This window comes from Panthera tigris, chromosome C1 (assembly GCF_018350195.1).
Source record: "Panthera tigris isolate Pti1 chromosome C1, P.tigris_Pti1_mat1.1, whole genome shotgun sequence".
Classification (NCBI taxonomy): Eukaryota; Metazoa; Chordata; class Mammalia; order Carnivora; family Felidae; genus Panthera; species Panthera tigris.
The window spans coordinates 40,848,237-40,874,235 of NC_056667.1; the positions used below are offsets into that span (position 1 = coordinate 40,848,237).

The 25,999-nt window shown below is 38.0% G+C and overlaps 1 protein-coding gene across 3 annotated transcripts in view; it reads right to left on the reverse strand.

The window, feature by feature from the left end:
* Positions 1-4,168: 4,168 nt before the first annotated feature.
* EPS15 (epidermal growth factor receptor pathway substrate 15) overlaps positions 4,169-25,999 on the reverse strand; it is an 87,716-nt gene continuing 65,885 nt past the window's right edge. For 2 of the 3 annotated variants that reach the window (XM_042997137.1, XM_007077222.3), the window contains 4 exons: positions 15,283-15,359; positions 12,856-13,018; positions 8,589-8,782; positions 4,169-6,241 (listed from right to left, as the gene is read on the reverse strand). In XM_042997137.1, coding sequence (XP_042853071.1) covers positions 6,095-6,241; positions 8,589-8,782; positions 12,856-13,018; positions 15,283-15,359 — 581 coding nt within the window. In that variant the 3' untranslated portion in view covers positions 4,169-6,094. The remainder of the gene's footprint in view (positions 6,242-8,588; positions 8,783-12,855; positions 13,019-15,282; positions 15,360-25,999) is intronic. The other variant, XM_042997138.1, reaches the window with a different exon arrangement.

The following is a 25,999-nucleotide window of genomic DNA, read 5'->3' on the forward strand; positions in this document are numbered from 1 at the left end:
GTACCTCATCTTTAAACTAGAAATAACAGTACCGAACTTAAAGGACTGTTATGGAGAATAAAAGGAATCATTATATATAAAGTGCTTCAAATAGTACTGGCAAATAGTTAAGTGTTGTTAGCTTCCAATAATTTTTTTTAAATAACTCTATCCACAAAAAAGAATGGAAGTGCTTTACACTATGAAACAGAATCCATAAGTATAGAATGACAAGGTGCAACAGCATGGCAAACTAAATTAGTAGATTTAATAAAACTTGCAGAATAGAGGCTTGGAAGTTAGCCTCTACTCCAGTGATTCTCAGAGTTAGGTTCCCTGGGCCAGCAACTTTAACATCATCTGGGAAACTTGTTAGAAATTCAAATTCTTGGGTCCAACTCTAGACCTATTGAAATCAGAAAAACTCAGATAGGGTTGCAATCTGTATTTTAATAAGCCCTCCAGGTGATCCTGGTGCTTGCAAAGTTTGTGAACCACTCCTTTCACTCAACATATACATCTAATCAGCCTTGAAGGCCTGCTAATTCTCCTAAATTAATTGGTCCCCATCTCTCAGGCCTCAGCCATAGCCACATTTTAGCTCCTTACCATCTCACCTGAATGATGCCAGCAACCTTCACCTGCTCTTCTTGCCTTGCCTGATTTCCCCGTAAAGCAATCCTCCAAGTCACCACCAATAAGATCTTTCTTACATACAAACACAAATACTTCACTCTTTGCCCACAGACCTAAACTCTAGCCACAGTGAATTACTTTGATACCTGCTACTTGCTAGCACACTATACCATGTCCTACCCCTTTGTCTTTTTCTTTCTTTCTTGAGAGCGAGAGAGAGCGAAAGGGCAAGAGAGGTAAAGAGCATGTGCATGCAAGCAGGGGAGCAAGGCAGAGGGAGACAGGGAGAGAATGTTAAGCAGGCTCCATGCTCAGTGCAGAGCCTGACACTGGGCTCAATCCCACAACCCTGGGATCATGACCTGAGCCAAAATCAAGAGTTGGACTGAGCCACGCAGGTGCCCTCACTTTGTCTTTTATATGTAGTCATCGCCTCTGCCCAGAATGCCTCATCCCTTTGTGCAGCAAATTCTTCAAAAACTACTCTTTGCCTACCATTTTATGCATTTTTCAGAGCTTTGCAAGTACTGATAAATTACTTTTCATTGTTGCTACCTTTGTGATTTTAAAATTTGTATTTCTTTAATAAAAGCAACACTGACCATCTCCCCTATGTACTTATTTATCACTTATGGTAATATTAACAACTAACAATGGTTGAGTGCCTTCATGGGTCAGAAACTATTCTAAATCTTTGTAAGGATTAAGTATGAGAATGAATTGGAAAATGTCTTTGAGATGCCATGTGCTATGTAGTAGGTCTATTTCATTAATCAAGAGCAGATATTACATGGATTATTCTATTTATGATATTTCTCCTCTGGCTTCTCACCTTTAAAAGAAATAGCAAGGGGCGCCTGGGTGGCGCAGTCGGTTAAGCGTCCGACTTCAGCCAGGTCACGATCTCGCAGTCCGTGAGTTCGAGCCCCGCGTCAGGCTCTGGGCTGATGGCTCGGAGCCTGGAGCCTGTTTCCGATTCTGTGTCTCCCTCTCTCTCTGCCCCTCCCCCGTTCATGCTCTGTCTCTCTCTGTCCCAAAAATAAATAAAAAATGTTGAAAAAAAAAAAATTAAAAAAAATAAATAAATAAAAAAAAATAAAAGAAATAGCAAGTAGTGGTTAAAACTCTGGTGCCAGATTCCTGAGTTCAAAGTGGCCAACTCTGCCACTTACTAGGTACACAACCATGGCTTAGTGGGGCATCTCTTCTATACAATGGGGACAATAATAATTATTATTATGTTTACATTACAGAGTTACTGTTATTGTGAGGATTAAATGAACTAATATATGTAAAACACTAAGGATTCAGCCTGGAGATTAATATGTTATTTGTTGTTATTATTTTATCATGTCCTGTTCTTGGTATTTCCTAGAAGCAAACTTTTTCACACAAAGACAAAGCATGGTAAACCGGAAAGAGTATCATGTTTTAGAATTAGAGAGACCAGAGTTCAAATCCTGGCAAATCTACTTGTTTTAATTTTTTTGAGCCTCAGTTTACCCATTTCAAATAGAGGATGATAATAGTATTACTTAGGGCTGTTGTAAAATTAAACAAGAAAACACAGATAAAATGCTTAGTATAGTGCTTCACACTCAACATGTATTCAATAACCAATGGCTTTTTCTTTCCTTTTTTTTTTTAAGATATAATCAGTTTATTATAAAAGAGACATGGAAATTATTTATATGATGAAAGATTCCAGAACTTCAGTGGAATGGGCAGCTTCACCTGAAAATCATTTCAATAATGACATATTTCAGTCTACATACTTTCCGAGAATGTCACCATCTTTAAATAAGAAGTAATCCTTATCATCTAGAACTGCTCTGGTGCCTCCATTATTCTGGAAGAAGAACTTTCTCTCCAACTTTTACAACTGTTGAAATCTCTCCACCTTTAGAGCACGATCCAATAGTTACTACTGTTGCCTGCAATACTTTTCTTTTAGATTTTTCTGGAAGCATGATGCCTCCCCTTTGGTTACAGTTTCGGCTACACACCTTTCAACTAAAACTTGGTCAAAGAAGGGCACCTGGATGGCTCAGTAGGTTAAGTGTCCAATTCTTGATTTTGGTTCCGGTCACGATCTTATGGTCTTGAGGGTTGTGAGATCGAACCCCACATCAGGCTCTGTGCTGGGTGTGGAGACTACTTAAGATTCTTTTTCCCTCTCCCTCTGTCCTCCCCCCACATGCGTGCTCTCGCGTGCTCTCTCTCTCTCTTAAAAACAAAACAAAACAAAAAAAAAACAAAAAAACCCCAAAAACCTTGGTCAAAGAGGGAAAGAAACTTTCTAAATGCCTGTCCTGCCATTCTCCACTCTCACACTGCCATCACAAGGAGACCAATAGCTACTTTCACTACCAGTAATAACATGGCTGACTTTAATTAAAGTAAGTAACATTAAAAAGCTGCCAAAGACGGGGCGCCTGGGTGGCTCAGTCGGTTGAGCGTCCGACTTCAGCTCAGGTCACGATCTCACGGACCGTGAGTTCGAGCCCCGCGTCGGGCTCTGGGCTGATGGCTCAGAGCCTGGAGCCTGCTTCCAGTTCTGTGTCTCCCTCTCTCTCTGCCCCTCCCCCGTTCATGCTCTGTCTCTCTCTGTCTCAAAAATAAATAAACGTTTAAAAAAAAAAAAATTAAAAAGCTGCCAAAGTGAAATCCTTCAGAAAAATCCTATGAGTCAAGTATTACAATATTCATTTAGATAACGAAAATGAGGCTCAGGGAGGCTAAGTAAGTTTCTCAAAGATATCTTTCTCCAAACTGGCAGACTAGGGATTCAATCCCAGGACTACATGAATTTTTTATGTCATGGTGCCCTCCTAGGGTCCAGGTCACAAATCCTCATTCAACAAATATACACAAAGCCATGTATGTTTCAGGCACTGTCCCTATGCATACACATTTCCTATCTTTCTTTCACAAAAACAGGACATGATAACTAAAAATAGTAGTTGATATTTATTGAGTATTTACTCTATACCAGGTACCGCATCAAGCACTTTACACATATTAATCAGTGCTGACTGTATACCTACCCCTCCTTGGACACAGCATGGACATAACAGAGAACTGCAAAACTCCATTTCAAATAGGATATATGGATAGTATGCTTTATTATTACTTAAAGTTTATTGTTCTCATAATTACAGGCTACAGTTTGGAAGTTTGAAACATAAGAGAAAAGTCTATAGAGAGCCCAAATAAATTTGAACAAGTATGTGGAAGATGGTTAAAACTTTGTAAGTAGTGCCACTTAGCTCTCAGGAATACTTATCTGTCCTTTTAAAGCACAGGCTCTGCAGCCAGAGTCAACGACATAAAATGTAATCACAAATGACTCTAAGACATTCATTTCCTACGAGTGAGCATGGAGCAAGATTATATATATATATATATATATATATATATATATATATATATATACACACACACACACACACACACACATACATATGTATATAATATATATACATACTTTAATATTATATTGGCCCACTGAGTATACATATTTTAACAAAAGGCAAGAATCTATGTAATCCAGTTAAACAAACATAAGGTTAGGGTACATTTATTACATCGAAAGTTGGTATTTATAAGTTACAGATATTTAATATTTTCCAGAGTGGCTTTTTAATTAAAAAAAATATTTTAAAAGCATTTCAAACATCTGTTCATTTTCCCAGTGCAAAAGAAGGTTATTCAAGTCAACTTACCTTTTTCCTGAAGTTTAAGGGGAAGGAAAAAACCCCCCAAAACCACTACCTAACAACTCCCAACACTACCCTTTCAATCAACTTTTGTAGTATATCCTTAGGTCACTGGATTAGTTTATCTAAATTAAAGACTTACGATTATGAGTCAGCCCTTGCTTCATATGTATAACTTCTATGCTGAAATGTTTCAATTTATAAAAGTATAAAAAAGCAGTGCAAGAATGTGGTTTAAGTTTGTTTTAAATTGTGTGTGGAGAGGAAAAAAAAGCACCATTTCAAGATAAAATGAATTGGATATTTTGGAATTTATTCATAGGCTAGGCAATAAGTTACTCTGATTAACACAGATCAATACCACCTTGACTTGGTGACCACAGAGATTTTTAGTTTGTAGGTGCATTTTTCATCTCGGTATTCAATACATTATCTAAGTCAATTACTGATGTTAAAAGAAAACTAAGGTTATTCTACAATTTACAGCCTACACCACAGTCTATTTCAAATTCAGCTTGTCTGCTAGCTCAGTTTTACAGGAGACAGGCTTTTAACACATGAAGAGCTTTGACAATTTGGTAGGTCTCTTCTCTCCCAATTAAAAAAAAAAAGATTTTTTTTGCTAGCCTGCCAACTTTATAGGTTAAAAAACAAACAAACAAACAAACAAACAAACCCAGGAAGAGAATTAACTATTTTAAACCACAAAGATGGACAAAAAACAATAATATGATTTAATACATGTCACTTCTCATTTGTATTCAGTGGAAGTTTTTACAGTTCAAGTAAGTGAGCCTTCATTAAAGGAAACAAAAATATATGTATACAAAAATTTAAAGTACCTTCCAGTTCTAGCTTGCTAAAGTTTCTTCTGCAAAGTACAAAAATAAACCTACCATGAACTAAGGAGGACAGTGCCATACCAATGGCAGAATGGCTGCCATGTTAAGATTTTTGCTTACCTTATACTGATGAGGATACTTTAAGTGATAGGGTTTTCTCCACTATCTAGTACTTAAAATTATGGAGAGGTAATCTGTTCATCTAAAATTCTTTAAGTCCAGAGAAGTTTTTTTAAAAGTATATTTCACACATGAGGCTTTAACATTTTTATTTAGGACAAGATTGAATCTGAAGCTGTAATGGTTCAATCTAAAGCATTCCTTTTTCAATAGTGGAGTCAATTTACGCAAAATATTTTTCCTTGTCTATAAAAAACAAAGTGAACGGTATTAATTATAAGGAAATACAAACATATACTTTAAACTAGCCAATTTTCACTATCATAAAAGAAATAGGATGTTCTTTCCCTTCCCCTCCCTCAACCATTCAAATCAGAGAAGAGTACTGCAAACTTTAAGAACCCCACTGGCTATCATCAGAGTAACTACAGAACAAGGGTAGCACAGGGATGAAACTATTTCTGTATATTCCAGAAGGCAGAAGCTTGGGTACTCTAGCTTTACAAGTAAAAGCACAGGCAGGCAAAAGCTCACAGTAAATGCACACCAGAATAGGGGTGTAGGTGAAGTTTTCTGACTGGGTTACTGCTTTTATAGGTGGAAAGAAAAAAAAAAAAGACAAATCTGAAATGGAGTAAGAAACAAAAACAAAAAACCAAAACAAACTTTTGTCACATTTACAGGAATCGCAAACCTTTTGTATTCCCATGCTCATAGGTAGTTTTCATACACACTGTAAAGAGCTTCAGTATTCAGGAAGAAGAATACTGTATGGTTGACAAAGGACAGGAGAATTCTTCATGCTTCTGATATCTCAGATTTGCTGAGTGCAATAGCCAGTTCTAAGTCTTCCTGCTCTTGCTGATTCAATCGGGCAAGCCTCTGCTCTTCCTCTCTCTCACTTTCCCTCTTGGCCCATTCGATCATATCTTCTTCAGAGGGATACTGCCATTTAAAAGATGGATAAACAAGTTAATGAGTAAAACAAACAAAAAGAAGGAAAACAGTTGTTACAAAGGACATTAAATACTTGTTTCACCTGCAAGGACTCTGGGAATAGTCTTATTTGCTACCTGTTAATTTTTTTTTCCCTGAAAACACACTTAGTTTTACCAGTTATTAAATGTGGTTTAATTTTAAAAATTATTACAGTCTACTGATAGAAAGTCTATAAAACTAAATATTAAAACACTTTTAAAAAGTAGAAATGCTTAAGGTGAATTAGGACATTTACAAACAGGTAGGCTAGCCTTTTAATGTAATGCAAAACACTAATTACTTCAACCTCAGGGAGCATCCTCACATGATCAATCATTTCAACTTAATCCCACTGATGATTTCCTACCTTACCCTCGCTCTCATGTACAGAAAAACTATGTAGCAAGAATATGCTGATTTTGCTATACATAAAAAAAGAATACTGGGTATACTAAACAAGAAGTGGACCAAATTATTTTTTTAATGCATTGTAAAGATTTTTGCAGGCACTGAGAACTTTTTGACTCAGTCTAAATAAAACTATACACTTAAAATTAATAAACCTTAAACCTTAACATCAGTCAGGGAAATATTTTTATCTACCCAAAACAGCAACACTGACAGATACAAAATAAAAAAGTTTTCCTTGGTTTGAAGTCTTGTCATACAAAGGAATACCATAACATGATGAAATTAAAGAAATTGTCAGGCTTTTTGAAGATGGTAGCTTTTTCCCTAGTGAGTTAGAGGGAGTTTGAAACTTAACAATACTTAACAAATCTTTCATAATGAAAAAAGGCAGGCATTTTTATTATGAGTTGCGTTATATTATACTATATTGAAATTCTGAAGTATAAAATAAGCATAATGCCTCTACTATTGTTCAAGACTTATTCCAATAAGATTCTGACTTGCTGAAATCATATTTAAGATATTAAATACCACAGCCAGAAGGTATTTTATAATAAGCAGATTATAATTTCCTAAAGAGAGCAATTTCTGGATTCTCTGCTTGAAACAACTCAAATTCTATGTAACAAAGTTAAGTCAGTATAATTCTGACACTCCATTTTCTAGTATTCAAAATATTGATTCTTATTCTGCTCCTTCACATTCAGAAGAAGCCACTGGACTTCTTCTATGACTATGGAGTACATAGTCAAAAGCTGGAAAAAAAAGAAAGAAAGAATGAAAGGTGGCTTAGTCTAATTTTGTCTGCATGCAGATTCCTGGCTACCTCCTTTCCAACTAGAAAGAGCTATAAGGATACATTGCCTGGTTGAATGACCCAATGCTATACTGAGGGAGACATGAGACAGACTGTGGCCAGGGTTACCCAGATCTTCTATTTCCAAATACATCTCAAGGGGCTAAGGTGGTAAGTAGAGGAAAATTCCTTTATTATAGAAGAGGCACTATGAAAGTCATTGTCTAAAAAAAATCTAGGGAAATGAAGCTTCTGTTACCTACTCGAAGATTCTTATTTAAAAAAAGCTTTGTTTTTATGTAAATAATGATGGAATATATATCACTGCTTTGTCCCTCCAGAGTGACACCTCCATAGTTGGTTACTCCATTTCTGTGATCTTATAGCCCTTATCTATGGGTTATCACAGCATCTTTCCATTGTTTTTAATGGTCTGCCTATTTCAGTCAGCTCTGGGAGAATGCAGAGTAAATATGGAATATATGGAATTTCTAATTGTGAATTAGAGCCCTCCAAGTAATTAAAGATTGTTTAGCTTGACAATTGTATTTATTTCATAAAACCAACATGTACATTTTAAAAATACTATCTTATAAAAAACAGAGTTTCGCCTTCTATTCAAAGAATCCTTGGCCTTACCCTCTCATATAATAGTTGCTGACAGGTCTCCAGAAATCATGAAAACTTTATACACAAACACACATACACAGTTACAAATACATAAGCTCATTATTGCCATTATTCATCCAGCGGGCAGACAGCAAATGACTCTCTAATGGCCCATCATCCATTACAATTTGCAAAATAATAACTGTCAAGATTTCATTTATATGTTTACTAAGACTAAGAGAAGGGTTTGCAAAACAACTGGTATATATCACAAGAACTAAGACTACTAAAATCATTTGTGCAATGGAACAATGTTAGAACCATCAAAACAGAATCAAACAGAAATTTTGGTTGGGAGAGGAATATAGATCATTTTTTGTATGTTGGTAAATTTAGTTGAAATGATGCAAATTTGGCAGACTCCAAAGTAATCTTTGAAAACCTTTTAAACTGTAAATGGAAATATTTTCCCCCAACCAGCCCATTCACAGTACTTACAGCACTGAAGTTAGCAAAATTGCTTGGGTCAGCCTCTTTATTGGTAGTGGTAGCAGTGGTAGTAGTAGAAGTGAATGAATCACAAAACATATCAGGATCTTTTTCTTTAGGGCTATCATTGTCTGGGAAAGGCTGAAATGGATCATTCAGTTTAAAAGGATCAGAAGAATCCAATTTGTTGATGGGTCTTTTCCCTGGATCAAAATCATTACAATTAACTCAACATGCAAAAATGGCAAACAAACACAGAAGAACATGAACACAGAGAGCATTAAAGAACTGGGGGTGGGGGAAGGGAGGTGAGTGCCTAAAGCACATTTTTTAGTATGGTCTTTAATGACCACACCAAAGGTCAGTCCTCAACTCTTTAACACACAACCTCTCAAATATATTCCAGCTCTATGTTGCTAAATGAAGAAACAGCAAAGGGGAAAGGAATGGGCCAGGAATCATTTCTGCCCAGAGAGTAAACCCTGTCTTCCCCAAAGTAGCATGTTCCCAAGAAGAGAGAGGAAAGGATGGAACAGGAAGAGATGACAAAAAATAAAGACAGAAATGGTCTTTGCTGTTATAACCTCAGCCTGATAGAGCAGGAGTAAGGGCAAATGACCTCTGAAAAATGACTATAACCCAGCAATTGCACTACTAGGTATTTATCCAAAGGATACAGGTGTGCTGTTTTGAAGGGATTCATGGACCCCAATGTTTATAGCAGCACTATCAACAATAGCCAAACTATGGAAAGAGCCCAAATGTCCATCAATGGATGAATGGATAAAGATGCGGTATATATACAATGGAGTACTACTTGGCAATCAAAAAGAATGAAATCTTGCCATTTGCAACTACGTGGATGGAATTGGAGGGTATTATGCTAAGCAAAATTAGTCAGAGGAAAACAAATATCATATGACTTCATTCATATGAGGAATTTAAGAGACAAAACAGGTGATCATAAGGGAAGGGAAACAAAAATAATATAAAAACAGGGAGGGGGACAAAGCATAAGAGACTCATAAATATGGAGAACAAACAGAGGGTTACTGGAGGGGGTGTGGGAGGGGGGATGAGGGGCATTAAGGAATCTACTCCTGAAATCATTGTTGCACTATACACTAACTATTTTGGATGTAAATTAAAAAAATAAAAGTAAAAGTAAAAATGAAATAAAATAAAATAGAAGACTATATTCTTCTGATTTTTCTCTGGATCAATCTATCTATCTAATACCTGGGAACATGATTAAAACTTACCTTGGAGTACCCCACCTCCTTTTTGCCACCTACGATATTTCAAATTGAAGAATGAAGAGAATGTTTTGAAGCCCAGGGCCTAAACTTTTGTGGTTGCTGATAAACTAATTTTTGATCAAACCACAGTGTTCTGCTGTCGCTCAACTCATCACCATTTTCAAACAAGTTCTCTAATTTTAAAGTCTTAACTTAGTACTTCTTGAAGGAAAATGACACATACAGGTGTTAAATATTTTCAAATACGTATTTTTCCTAAAATTTGTTAAGCTGCTAATAGCAATCATAACAGAGTCTTTTCATCACTGTAGCAGCTTACAAAAGATGTTCATATCGATCCTTCTAACAATCCTGTGAAGGTAGGCGAAATTGGAGTTTTTGCCACCACATCTAACAGCTCAGACAGCTGAGGCTCAGACATATGAAATTACACACTCAAGGGGCACCTAGGTGGCTCAGTCGGTTAAGCGTCCAACTTTGGTTCAGGTCATGATCTCGCGGTTTGTGAGTTCCAGCCCCGCGTTGGGCTCTGTGCTGACAGCTCAGAGCCTGGAACCTGCTTCAGATTCTGTGTCTCCCTCTCTCCGCCCCTCCCCCACTCACACTCTGTCTCTCTCTCTCCTTCAAAAATAAATAAACATTTAATAAAAATTTTTAAAAAGAAATTACACACTCAAGATCACAGAGCTAGTCTGAGGACACTCAGATTCAGCACCCAGATCTTTAAGCTCCCAGTCTCTTTAAGCTCTCTCCAACAAACCATCCTTTTTTCCTTGACACTTCTATAGTGATGTATACTCATTTTGCTGAAAATCCTTAGATTATATATTATTTTACTTAGGATTTAAAAAAATAACTTCTCTATTGGCATCATACAGGTATAAAACTTAAATAAGGGGCGCCTGGGTGGCTCAGTTGGTTGAGCATCCGACTTTGGCTCAGGTCATGATCTCACAGTTTGTGAGTTCCAGCCCCGTGTCAGGCTCTGCACTGACCGCTCAGAGCCTGGAGCCTGCTTCGAATTCTGTGTGTCTCTCTCTCTGCTCCTCCCCTGCTCATACTCTCTCTAAAATAAATAAACGTTAAAAATTAAAAAAACCCAAAAAACAAAAAAACTTAAGCTAATTGACTCATTTGTTTTTTTTTTCTTAATTTTAAGTCCATTATAGTTAACATAAAGTATCATATTAGTTTCAGGTGTACAGTGTAGTGATTCAACAATTCTAATATATTACTCAGTGCTCATCACTGTAACTCTTAATCTCCTGCACCTATTTCACACATCCCCCACCCACCTGCCCTCTGGTAATGATCTGTTTATTCTCTACAGTTAAGAGTCTCTTTCTTGGTTTGTCTCTTTTTTTTTTTTTATTCATCTGTTTTGTTTCTTAAATTCCACATATGAGTGAAATCATATGGTATTTGTCTTTCTCTGATTTATTTCACTTAGCATTATACTCTCTAGATCCATCCATGTTGCTGCAAATGGCAAGATTTCATTCTTTTTTATGGCTGAGTAATATCCCACTATATATATATACTGCATCTTCTTTATCCAATCATCAGTTGATGGACATCTGGGCTCTTCCATATCCTGGCTATTGTAAATGATGCTGCTATAAAGTAGGGATGGATAAATCTTTTCAAATTAGTGTTTTCATATTCTTTGGGTAAATACCCAGTAGTGGAAATACTGGATCACATGGTATTTCTATATTTAATTTTTTGAGTAACGTCCATGCTATTTTTGACACTGGCCACACCAGCTTGCATTCCCACCAACAGTACACAAAGGTTCCTTTTTCTCCACAACCTCATCAAGACTTGTTTCTCCACAACCTCATCAACACTTGTTTCTAGTGTTTTTGATTTTAGTAATTCTGACAAGTGTGAGGTGACATGTAGTTTTAACTTGCACTTCCCTGACAAAGAGTGATGCTGAGCATCTTGTCATATGTCTGCTGGCCATGTGAATGTCTTCTTTGAAGAAATGTCTGTCCATGTCTTCTGCCCATTTTTCAATGGGATTATTTGTTGACTTATTTGTTTTTTAATATACTCTTGACAATCTTACCTTCTAGAAATATATAATATAGGCTCTTTTTCCTTAAAAGATAGAAATCATTTAATTTCTTTACCTGATTTTTCAACAGATAATCGAGTATTAACAATTGTACATGCAATTTTTTAAGTCAAAAAAGAAAAAAATAATCTGCCCAAGAAATACCACAGGGAGGTTATTATGAAAGGCAAGCATAAAAATCTATAACTACTGTGGCTAAAAATTTGCCAAGGAGTGATACGTGATTAAAATAACCACGTACCAGATAGGTCTTCTCACATAACAGCCTAGCAGCACTATGTCTACTCAGGGATTGCCTTTTTAGCCACTTCTTGTGAACTATCTTCGTTAAAAACAAAACAAAACTAAAAACTAAAAACATTAAGAATTTATTCCTGGACCAAAAAAATTACTTTCAGAAAATAAAGGAATCTCTTATTAAGTGAGGTAAGATAATACTTTGCTTCAAGAAAAATACATTCTTTTAAATTGCTATGTTGCTGAATTCTGGATACCAAAAGGCAATATATTGTCACATCAAAGGATTTACGGAAACTTTTGCATTGGGCAGGAAAAGAAGGGGCCTTCAACTTAATCTTCTCTTACAGAAATTAATTTAATTAAAGCACCAAAGTGAAAAAACTGTTGGGTAAATGGTAATCAATGAGTTTCCGAAAAGCAAGCCATTTCACTGATAACTGTCCTTTCCATTTACTGCCACTCTAAAATGATTTAAAAAGAAATGAGCTCTTGCCAGAAAAGTGGTTCATGTTACCCATGCTAGCCTCTTAGGCACATGTCTGTAATTCCGTACGGAGGTCAGAACAGTTTCTGTCATGTTTTTTGACTTGTTTTGTTTAAAGCCCTTTATCTAAGTCTATGAGGCCCACACCAATATTTTTCAGAAGGAGAAAAAGCATCTCAGTTGACTTAAGAAAGATACCAACTCTCATACCAGGTGGTGGTGGGCAGGGTCTTGTTGGAGTTCCAGTCTTTGGTGGCAGTGCTGGGGGTACATCTTCACTTTTGACTGATGTTTCCTCAAGCACATTTTTTTTAATGACCACATTATTGACAGAGCTTGATGTGGCTGAACCAAAAGGATCTTCATTGTTGACCTTTGTTTGAAAAGAAATGTTATACGTGGTTATATAAATTATACCAACCAAATTATATACGGTCATGTAACATTTAGAAGAATGATCTTCATTATTATGCAGCTTTATTTATTTCAATTCGGAGAGCACTGACATGTTAACCTTTGCATTCAGGGCCAAAAGGGAAAAACTTTTAAAAAACTGTTTTATATGAGTAGTGATTATAACATCACTACTTATTAAAAGCAACATATCATACCAAAACAAGCCAACTCTGGATTAAAAGTCTTTCAAGCTTGGGGAACCTGGGTAGCTCAGTCGGTTAAGCGTTGGACTTCAGCTCAGGTCATGATCTCTTGGCTCATGAGTTCAAGACCCCACATTAGGCTCTGTGCTGATGGCTTGGAGCCTGGAGCCTGCTTCGGATCCTGTGTCTCCCTCTCTCTCTGCCCCTCCCCTGCTCACACTCTGTCTCTCTCTCTCTCTCTCTCTCTCTCTCTCTCTCTCTCTCTCTTAAAAATAAATAAACATTAAAAGAATTTTTTTAAGTTTTTCAAGCTTCAGGAAATACAATACCACCTGAGGTCCATTTTAAAGGGACTATATGTTCTTCCTCAAGTGAATATTTGATCCAAATGATAAAGAAAAAAAATACTGATTCCACACTTCCCAATGTAATTAAATATAGGAAAGATTTAATACTAATGCCAAAGAAAATAGCATCTTGAAAAACATTAAAAACAACTTGAAAGTTAATTTTTAAAAGCAAACTGATCCCATGAAATGACAAGACTTAACGTGCCTTTCTAATACTGGGAGTAATGAAAGATTCACTTTTCTATAATGAATCAAACATGATGGGTTTAGATCATATTTAGGCCAGTATTTTTCTACAGTACTACTTAAAATGTGGGCTGTACATAATTCTGTGTTGTGGGGAGACAGACACTGTGCTGTAGAATGTTTAACAGCACCCCTAGTCTCTATCCACTAGATATGAGTAGTCCCCCTCCCCAGTTGTGACAACCAGTAATGTCTCTAGACAATGCCAAATAACTGAGGGTTGGGGGTGGGGGAATAACATCCAGCTGAGAACCGATGATCTAGACAATTTTACATATACTCTAATTTTACTCTTTTGGTCTGAATCAATCCTAGAGCTACACTGGAAAATAGATAGTGGACATACAGAGCTGGACTATGTGTATTAAATGTCTTAATACTAACCCTAACAGCCTCAGAACATAAAATGAAGTAACCAATGCAGAGAAGATAGAATGATGCCCAGATTTTACAGCTATTGACCCAGATAGTCAACAGGGGGGAAATGTAGTTCAACTGGAAGAAATATGTTTAATTTTCTTTAATGCTTATTTATTTTTGAGAGAGACAGAGAGAGAGAGAGAGAGAGAGAGAGAGAGAGCGTGAGCAGGGGAGGGTCAGAAACAGAGAGGGAGACACAGAATCCAAAGCAGCCTCCAGGCTCTGAGCTGTCAGCACAGAGCCCAACACGGGGCTTGAACTCATGAACTGTGATATCATGACCTGAACCGAAGTCGGACGCTTAACTGACTGAGCCACCCAGGTGCCTCTTCAACTGGAAGAAATATGTTTAAAAAGGCAGAAGACTTGGGGTGCCTGGGTGGCTCAGTAGGTTAAACAGCCCTAATTTGGGCTCTGCATTGGCAATGTGGAGCCTGCTTGGGATCCTCTCTCTCTCTCTCTCTCTCTCTGCCCCACCAGCCTCACTCTCTCTCAAAAATAAATACTTTTTAAAAAAAGACAGAAAACTCTTAAAATGAAGCTGTTGAGCTAAACTGTCAGTAGAAAATTATAATTACCTGTACCATCACCACCATCTTTATGTATTGAAATATGTCTACTTTAATTATATCTTATCATTTCTTTTTTTTTTTTTTCAAAAAATTTTTCATGTTTATTTTTAACAGTCAGAGAGACAGAGCATGAGTGGGGTAGGGGCAGAGAGAGACAGAGATACAGAATCTGAAGCAGGCTTCAGGCTCTGAGCTGTCAGCACAGAGCCTGATGCAGGGCTCGAACCCATGAATCATGACATCATGACCTGAGCCAAAGTCAGATGCTCAACCAACTGAGCCACCCAGGCGCCCCATCTTATCTATCATTTCTATCTGAAAACAACATTTACAGTAACTTGCTGAAATCAAGTTGCAATGTCTGTGAGGGCTACATAACTGAAAGGAAGGATTGTTCCACTGGTAGAAACACAGTATATTTTACTTTCCCACTTAATCATTGCAGATTACCTTTGATAATGTGCTGAAGTCAGCAAATCCATCTTCAAATGATTCATTTCCAAAAACAGAAGCAAAGGGATCTGTGGCTAAAATGAATAAAGAAAATCAATCCAATAGGACAGAAATACATCAGAATTTCATGACCTCTTTTGGTTGGTACAAACATTCAGACAGATGAAAAACACCTAATCCTAAATATCAGTTCCTGAATTTGTGACTTAAGTTCACAAAGATAGTGAACAAATTGATACCTCACCCCTGACACACATACATTACATTCTTTTGTATAAATCAAGCCATGAATGATTTCAGATCAAAAGCAAGAAAACTAATTCTAGGTTTAAGGCTTTGGAATATGTCAAATCATATAGTTCCCATGCACTTAAACTATTTCTAATAAAGCCATCAAGAAATTAAAAAAAGCCAGGTCCCATTAATTTCACATTTCACACTCATCCTTCATGGCACATTTTAAATGTTGCCTCATCCACAAAGCCTGGGATAACCTAGGTGTCTCTAATTCCCACAGCAAGAAGTGATTTCTTCCTTCTTTGTGGCAGTGACTGCATTCTAGTTTGTATTATGGTTATCTGTGATTGATATGTCACCATTATTAGATTGTAAAGTCTTTAAAAAAAGTGAATACGGCTTATCCAATGAAAAATGGTCAAAAACATTTCTTGAATATCAAGTCCAAGAAAATACAGTTCTTACCCCCCAAAATCTTGCAGTCTAACAAGGAGTCTAACAAGAACATGTTGTAGGCTTCTTACATTTGAGATAGGTCTTTTAAACAAGGAATATATGGAGGTGGGAAAGAGAAAGACATTCCAGGCAGAAGGAACACGAATTGCAAACATAATTATTTAACCTGCTCCCAGGCATGAGAAGTTTTCTGTTCGATCACAGTGCACTGCTAAATGGATTAACATTTCAGCAGGAATAAACTGATCTACTCTGAACTATGTTTCATCTATTCAGGCATAATGACTACCAATAAAGTCAAAGAATGTTTATAAGAATTGTTACTTGATATAGGAAAACAGAAACAAAGGAAGGCAAAGAGAAGTACAAGAGACAGGGTAAGACAGAGCAAACAGGCACTGAAAAACTTCCCTTATTCTTCCTTAAATCTTCATCTTTACACCAAATTGGTTTTAAAACAAAAGTGTGTGATGAATCACTGGATTCTACACCTGAAACCACTATTGCACTGTATGTTAACTATAATTTAAATATAAAATTGAAAAGAAAAAAAAAATAAAAGTATGCCCACATAGCCATTTAAATGTGTAAAGTGTGCCTTTACCTCTAAAAATCAGTATACCATGGACATAAACTGAAGAGGGGCAGAAAGGCATATATTACTTTTGGTTGCTTTGTTACCAAGACAGTCATGAGGTGGAGGAAGCAGGTAAAGGTGGTGGGAAGAAGCATAAATAAAATCAGTCCTTTAGAAATATAACAACAACTCTGATCTTAAAGAAGAAAAAAATCCAGAGTTACAGGAAATTCTACACGTTAGCCATAAAAGATATTTTTTTATAACTACACAGCCTGGGGACCAGCCTAGTCATGGCTGTTGTTTTAGGCTTTCCCTTCTTTTTCCTTCTCTGCCTGTTATTGCTGATACCACAGCAACTGAGGCACAACCAGGGTACAGATGTTCTCCTGACTGGTAGAATGGTAATGAGGGAGAAGGAGTTGGCTCATTTCCTTGGAGGGACTAGAAAACCTGCTTCATGCTTGTTTTCTGCCACAGCTCTTACAAGAAGTCATGACATACATGGCAACAGTGTTGAGTTAGGTCAAGTTTGACTGAAATACTGTGAAGTGCACATTGTGAAAGACATTAATAAAACACATGACATTTGTGTATAAAGAATATGCTAAATATAGTTTACTGGAGTTTTTCTACACTTTCTTCATCAGAATAAACGACCTATTCAGCATTGGTCCAAACACTGGGGAATGTATCCTGGATGAATGACAAAGCACTTTTGCCCAAAGTGGGGGATTAAGACTTTGGCAAGAATTTTCTAAGATACTGATCATGGCTGATGTGAAGTAGAGGCCTGTCTAGAAACTGGAAGGACTCACTGAGTATGAACTTATCCAGACCATGTAACAAGACACAGTCCCACAAACTGAAATCATGACCTGAGCTGAAATCAAGGGTCAGATGCTTAAACAACTGAGCCACCCAGGTGCCCTAAGGGAAACTAGGTTTTTAAAAAATGTTTATTTATTTATTAAATAATAAATTATTTATTAATAAATAATAAACAAAGAAGGAGCACACGTGTGGGGGAAGGGCAGTGAGAGAGTAAAAGAACTTGTAAAAAACTTGTAAAAGAACTTTTGCAAGCCAACATAAAGTATATGTAGAAACTGAGTAACCTGCATTTGCTTTAGTATTCTTTCAGTCTGCAATGTGTCTATTCACAAGGATAAATGATAAAAAGACCCCAGTGTGAGGCAAAATATTCAAAATATCTGATGTCCTTCTATCTCTATTGTAATCACTCAATTTAAAAAAATATTTTTAATGTTTTCTTTTGAGAGACAGAGAGAGAGACAGAGCGTGAGCTGGCAAGGGGCAGAGAGAGAGGGAGACACAGACTCCAAAGCAGACTCCAGGTTCTGAGATGTCAGCACAGAGCCCAAGGTGGGGCTTGAACCCATGAACACAAGATCATGATGTGAGCTGAACTCAGATGCTCAAGCTACTGAGCCACCCAGGTGCTCCTGCAATCACCAAATTTTAGAAGTAGGAGTAATTTATCATTTAATTTTTAAGAACAAAAGTTTATCTTTAGGTTTATAATTATTTTGAAAGCTTACATTTTTCCTGTTCTATGGGATTAATCTTTTTTTCCTGGCTAACCTCTAAACTTCTTGGTGAAAAATAGCAGGGATATAGGGGTGAGAATAAAGAAGGCAAACATTGTGACCTTGGGTGTATAATGCCACCTCTAAGAGTCTCAGTGGTTTCCAGATGTTAGGATTTTGTGAATAAGTAAACTAAGTAAATACATTAAAAACAAACATACATACATAAAGTCGGGGGAGGGGACAGATATCTGCTCAACAAAAATAACTAAAAGAGTACATTTTTCATTTCACAAACAAAAGGGTTTTAAAAACCAAAAAGAAGAGAAAACAATCTTGGACTAAAAGATTCCTTTCCAGGAAAAGACAGCTGGCAACAATTCTTATTCTCTCTCTCTCTCTCTCTCTCTCTCTCTCATCCCTATTTCACTTGGAACTATCAAAGAGTATATTACAAGTAACATTAATCAGTAACATTAGCCAGGATTTGGAAATCATTAAACGAAAAAGTAGTAGTAGCAATAGCAGTAGCAGTAGCAGCAGTAGTAGTAGTAACGGTAGCTACCATTTACTGTGATAGGTACCACAATAAATACCTTAACATACATCATCTCATTTAATCTACCCAACAAACCCATTAAGTAGAACTATTAACCTCATTTTATTGTTTAGGAAATGGAGACTAACAAAACCTAAAGAATTAGCAACTTTTTAAAATTTTATTTATTTATTCTGAGAGAGAGAGAGAGAGAGAGAACGAGTGAGAGAGAGCACATGGGAGGGGCAGAGAGAGAGAATGAGAGAGAGAATCCCAAGCAGGCTCTGCACTATCAGCACAGAGCCCGATGCGGGGCTCAAACCCATGAACTGGGAGATCATGACCTGAGCCGAAACCAACAGCTGGACACTTAACCAACTGAGCCACCCAGGCGCCCCAGCAATTTTATCTGAATAAGTCCAGGCAGTTGGACTCAGGCACTCATGTCCTAATCATGACAACCCCTCTCTAAACTGTTTACACTTCCATTCAATTCAAAATCTTATGCCAGTGTAGCAGATTTGAGACAAATCATTTATTTATTGCTTCTGCAGTCAATTGATAAGACTCTGCTATGTCCCAGAAGCTCTGGGATGGGAGTGTAGGGATACAACATAGGATGACTCCCAGGTCTCTGCTTGGGCAACTGAGTAGATGGTAATGCTATTAACAGAGATGTGATATCCACAAGATGTTTAGTACTGTTTTATATTTCATAGGGTGAACAACTTTACTTTCTGACATACACCTATGACACATTAAGTAAAAGACCATTAAATATATATATACATATAATAAAAATATAATATAGGTAATATAGTAAACATCATTTTAAAGAATATAAGTAATAAATAAATTTTAAAAAATTACATACACATGTATGTGTGGAGAACAGGGCTAGCAACTTAGGTTTGTGGTTAGTAACATGATCAAATGTTAAGAAAGATCTCTCTCTCAAGTTAAAAACATACAAGTGCCTGGGTGGCTCAGTTAGTTGAGCATCTGACTCTTGGTTTTGGCTCAGGTCATGATCCCAGAGTCATGGGATTGAGCCTGTGTCAGGCTCCCCACTGAGCATGCAGCCTGCTTAAAATTCTCTCTCTCCCCAATACAAATAAAAACCATAATGAGATACTACCTCACACCTGTCAAAATGGCTAAAATTAACAACTCAGGCAACAACAGATGTTGGTGAGGATGCAGAGAAAGAGGAACCCTTTTGCACTGCTAGTGGAAATGCAAACTGGTGCGACCACTCTGGAAAACGGTATGGAGGTTCCTCAAAAAATTAAAAATAGAACTACAGCAATTGGACTACTAGGTATTTATCCAAAGGATACAGCAGTACTGTTTTGAAGGGGCACATGCACCTCAATGTTTATAGCAGTGCTATTGACCATAGCCAACGTATGGAAGGAGCCCAAATGTCCATCAATTGATGAATGGATAAAGAAGATGCGGTACGTATGTGTATACACACACACACACGCAAACACACACACACACACACACACACACACACAAACAATAGAGTACTACTTGGTAATCACAAAGAATGAAATCTTGCCATTTGTAACACTGAATGGAACTAGAGTGTATTGTGCTAAGCAAAATCAGTCAGAGAAAGACAAATATCAGATGACTTCACTCATATGTGGAATTTAAGATACAAAACAGGTGAACATAAGGGAATGGAAGCAAAAATAATAGAAAAACAGGGAGGGGGACAAAACATAAGAGACTCTTAAATACAGAGAACAAACTGAGGGTTGCCGGAGGGGTTGTGGGTGGGGGGATGGGCTAAATGGGCAAGGGACACTTAAGAGGATACTTGTTGGGATGAGCACTGGGTGTTATACGTAGGGGATGAATCACTGAGTCTACTCCTGAAATCATCATTGCACTATACGCTAACTAACTTGGCTGTAAATTAAAAAAAAAAAAAAAAAGATTCTCTCTCCCCGCCTGCCCCTCTCCCCCACTCATACTCTCTCTTAAAAACAAACAAGCAAACAAAAACAGGTTAAAGACTATACTAGCAGTGACATAGATGACAGATTATCAAGTAAAAAAAGAACGGAAGCAATTTAAGATCACACTCCAACTGAAACAAAGTAAGAATATCAAGCAAAGCTGAGCATAAGAGGAACAATCAGGGTCCATTTGGGGGTAAAACAACAGGATTTGGCAATCTATTGAAGGTGAGGAATGACAGAGAAGTCTAAGATGATTGGCTAACTGTATCATTAGCACAAAAGTAAAAATGCTAATACTTTGAAGGGGAGAGTATTTAGAAAAGATGATCATTTCAACTTTTAAGCTTGACACCTAAGGGGAAATATCCAGCAGGTAACTTGAAGGCACTGAAGGCTCAGGAGAGGGTTCAACACTAGAAGGCTAAATAGGAGTCATCAGGAAACAGGCTGTAGCTGAAGGCACAGAATTGGACATCCCCACCACAAGAAGTGTGTATTTTGAGAAGAACAAAAGCACCAGGCTAATACAGAACTAAAAAGATAACCTCTACTCTTAAGCTTTTTCTCCAGAACACTGAGATTATTCTCTTGCTCCTGTTTTGAACAAAAGGAGACATCTGTCCCAGATACCTCCTGGGAACAAGTTGTCTTGAGGGAACAGAGACCAGAGCAACAGGAAATCTCTCAGTTCATATTAGATCAGAAGTTCTCAAAGTGTGGACCCCAGAGGTCCCTAAGACCTGTTTAGGAAGATCTATAAAGTGAAAACTATTTTCAGAATATTAAGATGTTATTTATATTTCTTAATGTGCTGATATTTACAACAATGTTGCAAAACCAATGGTAGATAGAACTGCTGATGCCTTACTGGGAATCAAGGCAGCAGCACCAAACTGTACTATTTGATAACCATTGTATTTTTCTCCATCACAAACTTGCAGGGAGGAGAAAAATAAAGGGCAGTTGCACTTACTGTCCTGGATAACCAATACAAATTATTAGTTTTAATAAATTGTGACCCCAAGGCACACATCTTCTTGTAATTCTGAGTAACAAAATGGGAAATACACACAAAGCACCTCTGCTGAGTAGCAAGTATGATGGCTATCTGGAGGAAAAGCACTTGCATGATGGTGTGAGAAACAGGTTGAACTAGCTGCTTTTTTCATGAAATGTCCTTTTTACTTGAAAGAAATAACAGATAAACAATGATTATTCAGATTTGGGTATTTGGCAACATTTCTTCCAAAATAAACAGTGAATCTGTCACTTTAAGGAAAGCAACTGATAGTATTTGTTGCAGATGATAAAAATTCAAGTAAAAATCAGTATCTTGGAAAGTTGTATTTGCCCCAAATCTTAATATTATACCAATACTTAAAGACTCTGATAAGATGGATGGTGATACTAATAAATTTAACTTTAATTAAAAAAAAATTTTAAGTTTAATTATTTTAAGAGAGAGAGAGAAAGAGAGTGTGAGCAAGGGAGAGGCAGAGAGAGACAGAGACAGAGAGAGAGAATCCCAAGTAGGCTTCATGTCGCCAGTGCGGAGCCCAACATGGGCTCGATCCCATGAACCGTGAGATCATGACATGAGCTGAAGTCCAGAGTCAGACACTTAACTGACTAAACCATCTAGGTGCCCCAATAAATGTAATTTAAAAATATTTATACTGAAATGTGTCAGCATTTGTAAGATATGCATAACTCAGTGAACCAAGATTTCCCAAATGATCAATGCAAGTTACAAAATCATATATAGGTAAAAGATTCATTCAAAGTACAAGACAGACCAATGGATTTTAATGTAACAGAGTATAAAAGGTACTCAATACAACCCTCTTCCCGGGGCTTGGCCGGAAAGGGGGCCACCCCGTCACCCATCACACAAGGCACATTCGTGGGGAACCTGGTGCTAAACCATTCCTAGATGACCTGCTTGCTTCTGGGTCGGGGTTTCATACGTAGCGGAGCAGCTCCCTCGCTGCAATCTACTGAACGTCAATCCTCGACACAAGGGTTTGTAAAAAAAGGAAAAAAAAAAAGAAAAGAAAAAAAAAAAGAAAGGTCCTCAATACAGTTTCATGTACAATACTACAACTAACTTTGAAGAAACTAAAATATGTTGAAATGTAGTATAATAACAAAAAAGAATATCCACAATTATCTTTAAAAAGGTTGTTGAAATATTCCTCCTTTTTCCAACTACGTATCTGTGTGAGGCCGGATCTTTTTCATTTCACTACTTGAAGCAAAACAATACAGTGCAGCAGACTGAATGCAGAAGTAGATATGAGAATCCAGCTGTCTTCTGTTAAGGCAGACATTTAAAGAGTTTCACAAAAATGTATGAACAATGCTACTCTTATAATTTTTTTTGGTTTGAAGTTATTTTTCATTTTTAAAAAATTTTTTAACATTTTATTTATTTTTGAGAGACACATACAGAGAGAGAATGGGAGTGGGGGAGAGGCAGAAAGAGCGGGAGACACAGAATCTGAAGCAGGCTCCAAACTGAGCTGTTAGCACAGAGCCTGATATGGGGCTCGAACGCACAAACTGTGACATCATGATCTGAGCCACCTTGGCGCCCCTGAAGTTATTTTTCTTAAATATGTTATTTATGTTAATATGTAATGGGTTTCTTATCATGTTTTTAAAAGAAATTAAAAACTCTTTAAATTCTCAGTTTTAATTTCTAATATGGTTAGTACTTTAGTCTCTAATATGGTTAGTACTGATAGATATAACCAATATAAACAAAAGCTCTTTAAGGGCCTTCATTTATTTTTTAAAAAGCTGCTTGGGGAGGTTGGAAGATGGCGGCATAGGAGGACGCTGGGCTCACCGCGCGTCCTGCTGATCACTTAGATCCCACCTACACCTGCCTAAATAACCCAGAAAACCGCCAGAGGATTAGCAGAACGGAGTCTCCGGAGCCAAGTGCAGACGAGAGGCCCACGGAAGAGGGTAGGAAGAGCGGCGAAGGGGTGCGCGCTCCACGGACTGGCGGGAAGGAGCCGGGGCGGAGGGGCAGCTCGCCGGCCAAGCAGAGCACCCGAGTCTGGCAGGCAAAAGCGGAGGGGCCGGACGGAGTGTGTTCCGACAGCAAGCGCGACTTAGCGTCTGAGAGGTCATAAGTTAACAGCTCCGCTCGGAAAGCGGGAAGGCTGGAGGACAAAGGGAGGGAGAGTTGCTGAGCCCCCCGGACGACAGAGCTCAGCTTGGCGGGGAACAAAGGCGCTCGCCAGCGCCATCTCCCTCACCCATCCCCCAGCCAAAATCCCAAAGGGAACCAGTTCCTGCCAGGGAACATGCTCGCTCCACGCAAACACCCAACTCTGTGCTTCTGTGGAGCCAAACCTCTGGCAGCGGATCTGACTCCCTCCCACTGCCACAGGGCCCCTCCTGAAGTGGATCACCTAAGGAGAAGCAAGCTAAGCCTGCCCCTCCTGCCCCCGTGAACCTTGCCTACCCACCCCAGCTAATACGCCAGATCCCCAGCACCACAAGCCTGGCAGTGTCCAAGTAGCCCAGATAGCCACGCCACCCCAGAGTAAATCCCGCCCCTAGGGGAGGGGAAGAGAAGGCACACACCAGTCTGACTGTGGCCCCAGTGGTAGGCTGGGGGCAGACATCAGGTCGGACTGCGGCCCCGCCCACCAACTCCAGTTATACACCACAGCACAGGGGAAGTGCCCTGCAGGTCCTCACCACTCCAGGGACTATCCAAAATGACCAAACGGAAGAATTCCCCTCAGAAGAATCTCCAGGAAATAACAACAGCTAATAAACTGATCAAAAAGGATTTAAACAATATAACAGAAAGTGAATTTAGAATAATAGTCATAAAATTAATCGCTGGGCTTGAAAACAGTATAGAGGACAGCAGAGAATCTCTTGCTACAGAGATCAAGGGACTAAGGAACAGTCATGAGGAGCTGAAAAGCGCTTTAAACGAAATGCAAAAGAAAACGGAAACGACGACAGCTGGGATTGAAGAGGCAGAGGAGAGAATAGGTGAACTAGAAGATAAAGTTATGGAAAAAGAGGAAGCTGAGAGAAAGAGAGATAAAAAAATCCAGGAGTATGAGGGGAAAATCAGAGAACTAAGTGATACACTAAAAAGAAATAATATACGCATAATTGGTATCCCAGAGGAGGAAGAGAGAGGGAAAGGTGCTGAAGGGGTACTTGAAGAAATTATAGCTGAGAACTTCCCTGAACTGGGGAAGGAAAAAGGCATTGAAATCCAAGAGGCACAGAGAACTCCCTTCAGACGTAACTTGAATCGATCTTCTGCACGACATATCATAGTGAAACTGGCAAAATACAAGGATAAAGAGAAAATTCTGAAAGCAGCAAGGGATAAACGTGCCCTCACATATAAAGGGAGACCTATAAGACTCGTGACTGATCTCTCTTTTGAAACTTGGCAGGCCAGAAAGGCTTGGCACGATATCTTCAGTGTGCTAAACAGAAAAAATATGCAGCCGAGAATCCTTTATCCAGCAAGTCTGTCATTTAGAATAGAAGGAGAGATAAAGGTCTTCCCAAACAAACAAAAACTGAAGGAATTTGTCACCACTAAACCAGCCCTACAAGAGATCCTAAGGGGGATCCTGTGAGACAAAGTACCAGAGACATCACTGCAAGCATAAAACATACAGACATCACAATGACTCTAAACCCGTATCTTTCTATAATGACACTGAATGTAAATGGATTAAATGCGCCAACCAAAAGACACAGGGTATCAGAGTGGATAAAAAAACAAGACCCATCTATTTGCTGTCTACAAGAGACTCATTTTAGATCTGAGGACACCTTTAGATTGAGAGTGAGGGGATGGAGAACTATTTATCATGCTACTGGAAGCCAAAAGAAAGCTGGAGTAGCCATACTTATATCAGACAAACTAGACTTTAAATTAAAGGCTGTAACAAGAGATGAAGAAGGGCATTATATAATGATTACAGGGTCTATCCATCAGGAAGAGCTAACAATTATAAATGTCTATGCGCCGAATACCGGAGCCCCCAAATATATAAAACAATTACTCATAAACATAAGCAACCTTATTGATAAGAATGTGGTAATTGCAGGGGACTTTAACACCCCACTTACAGAAATGGATAGATCATCTAGACACACGGTCAATAAAGAAACAAGGGCCCTGAATGATACATTGGATCAGATGGACTTGACAGATATATTTAGAACTCTGCATCCCAAAGCAACAGAATATACTTTCTTCTCGAGTGCACATGGAACATTCTCCAAGATAGATCACATACTGGGTCACAAAACAGCCCTTCATAAGTTTACAAGAATTGAAATTATACCATGCATACTTTCAGACCACAATGCTATGAAG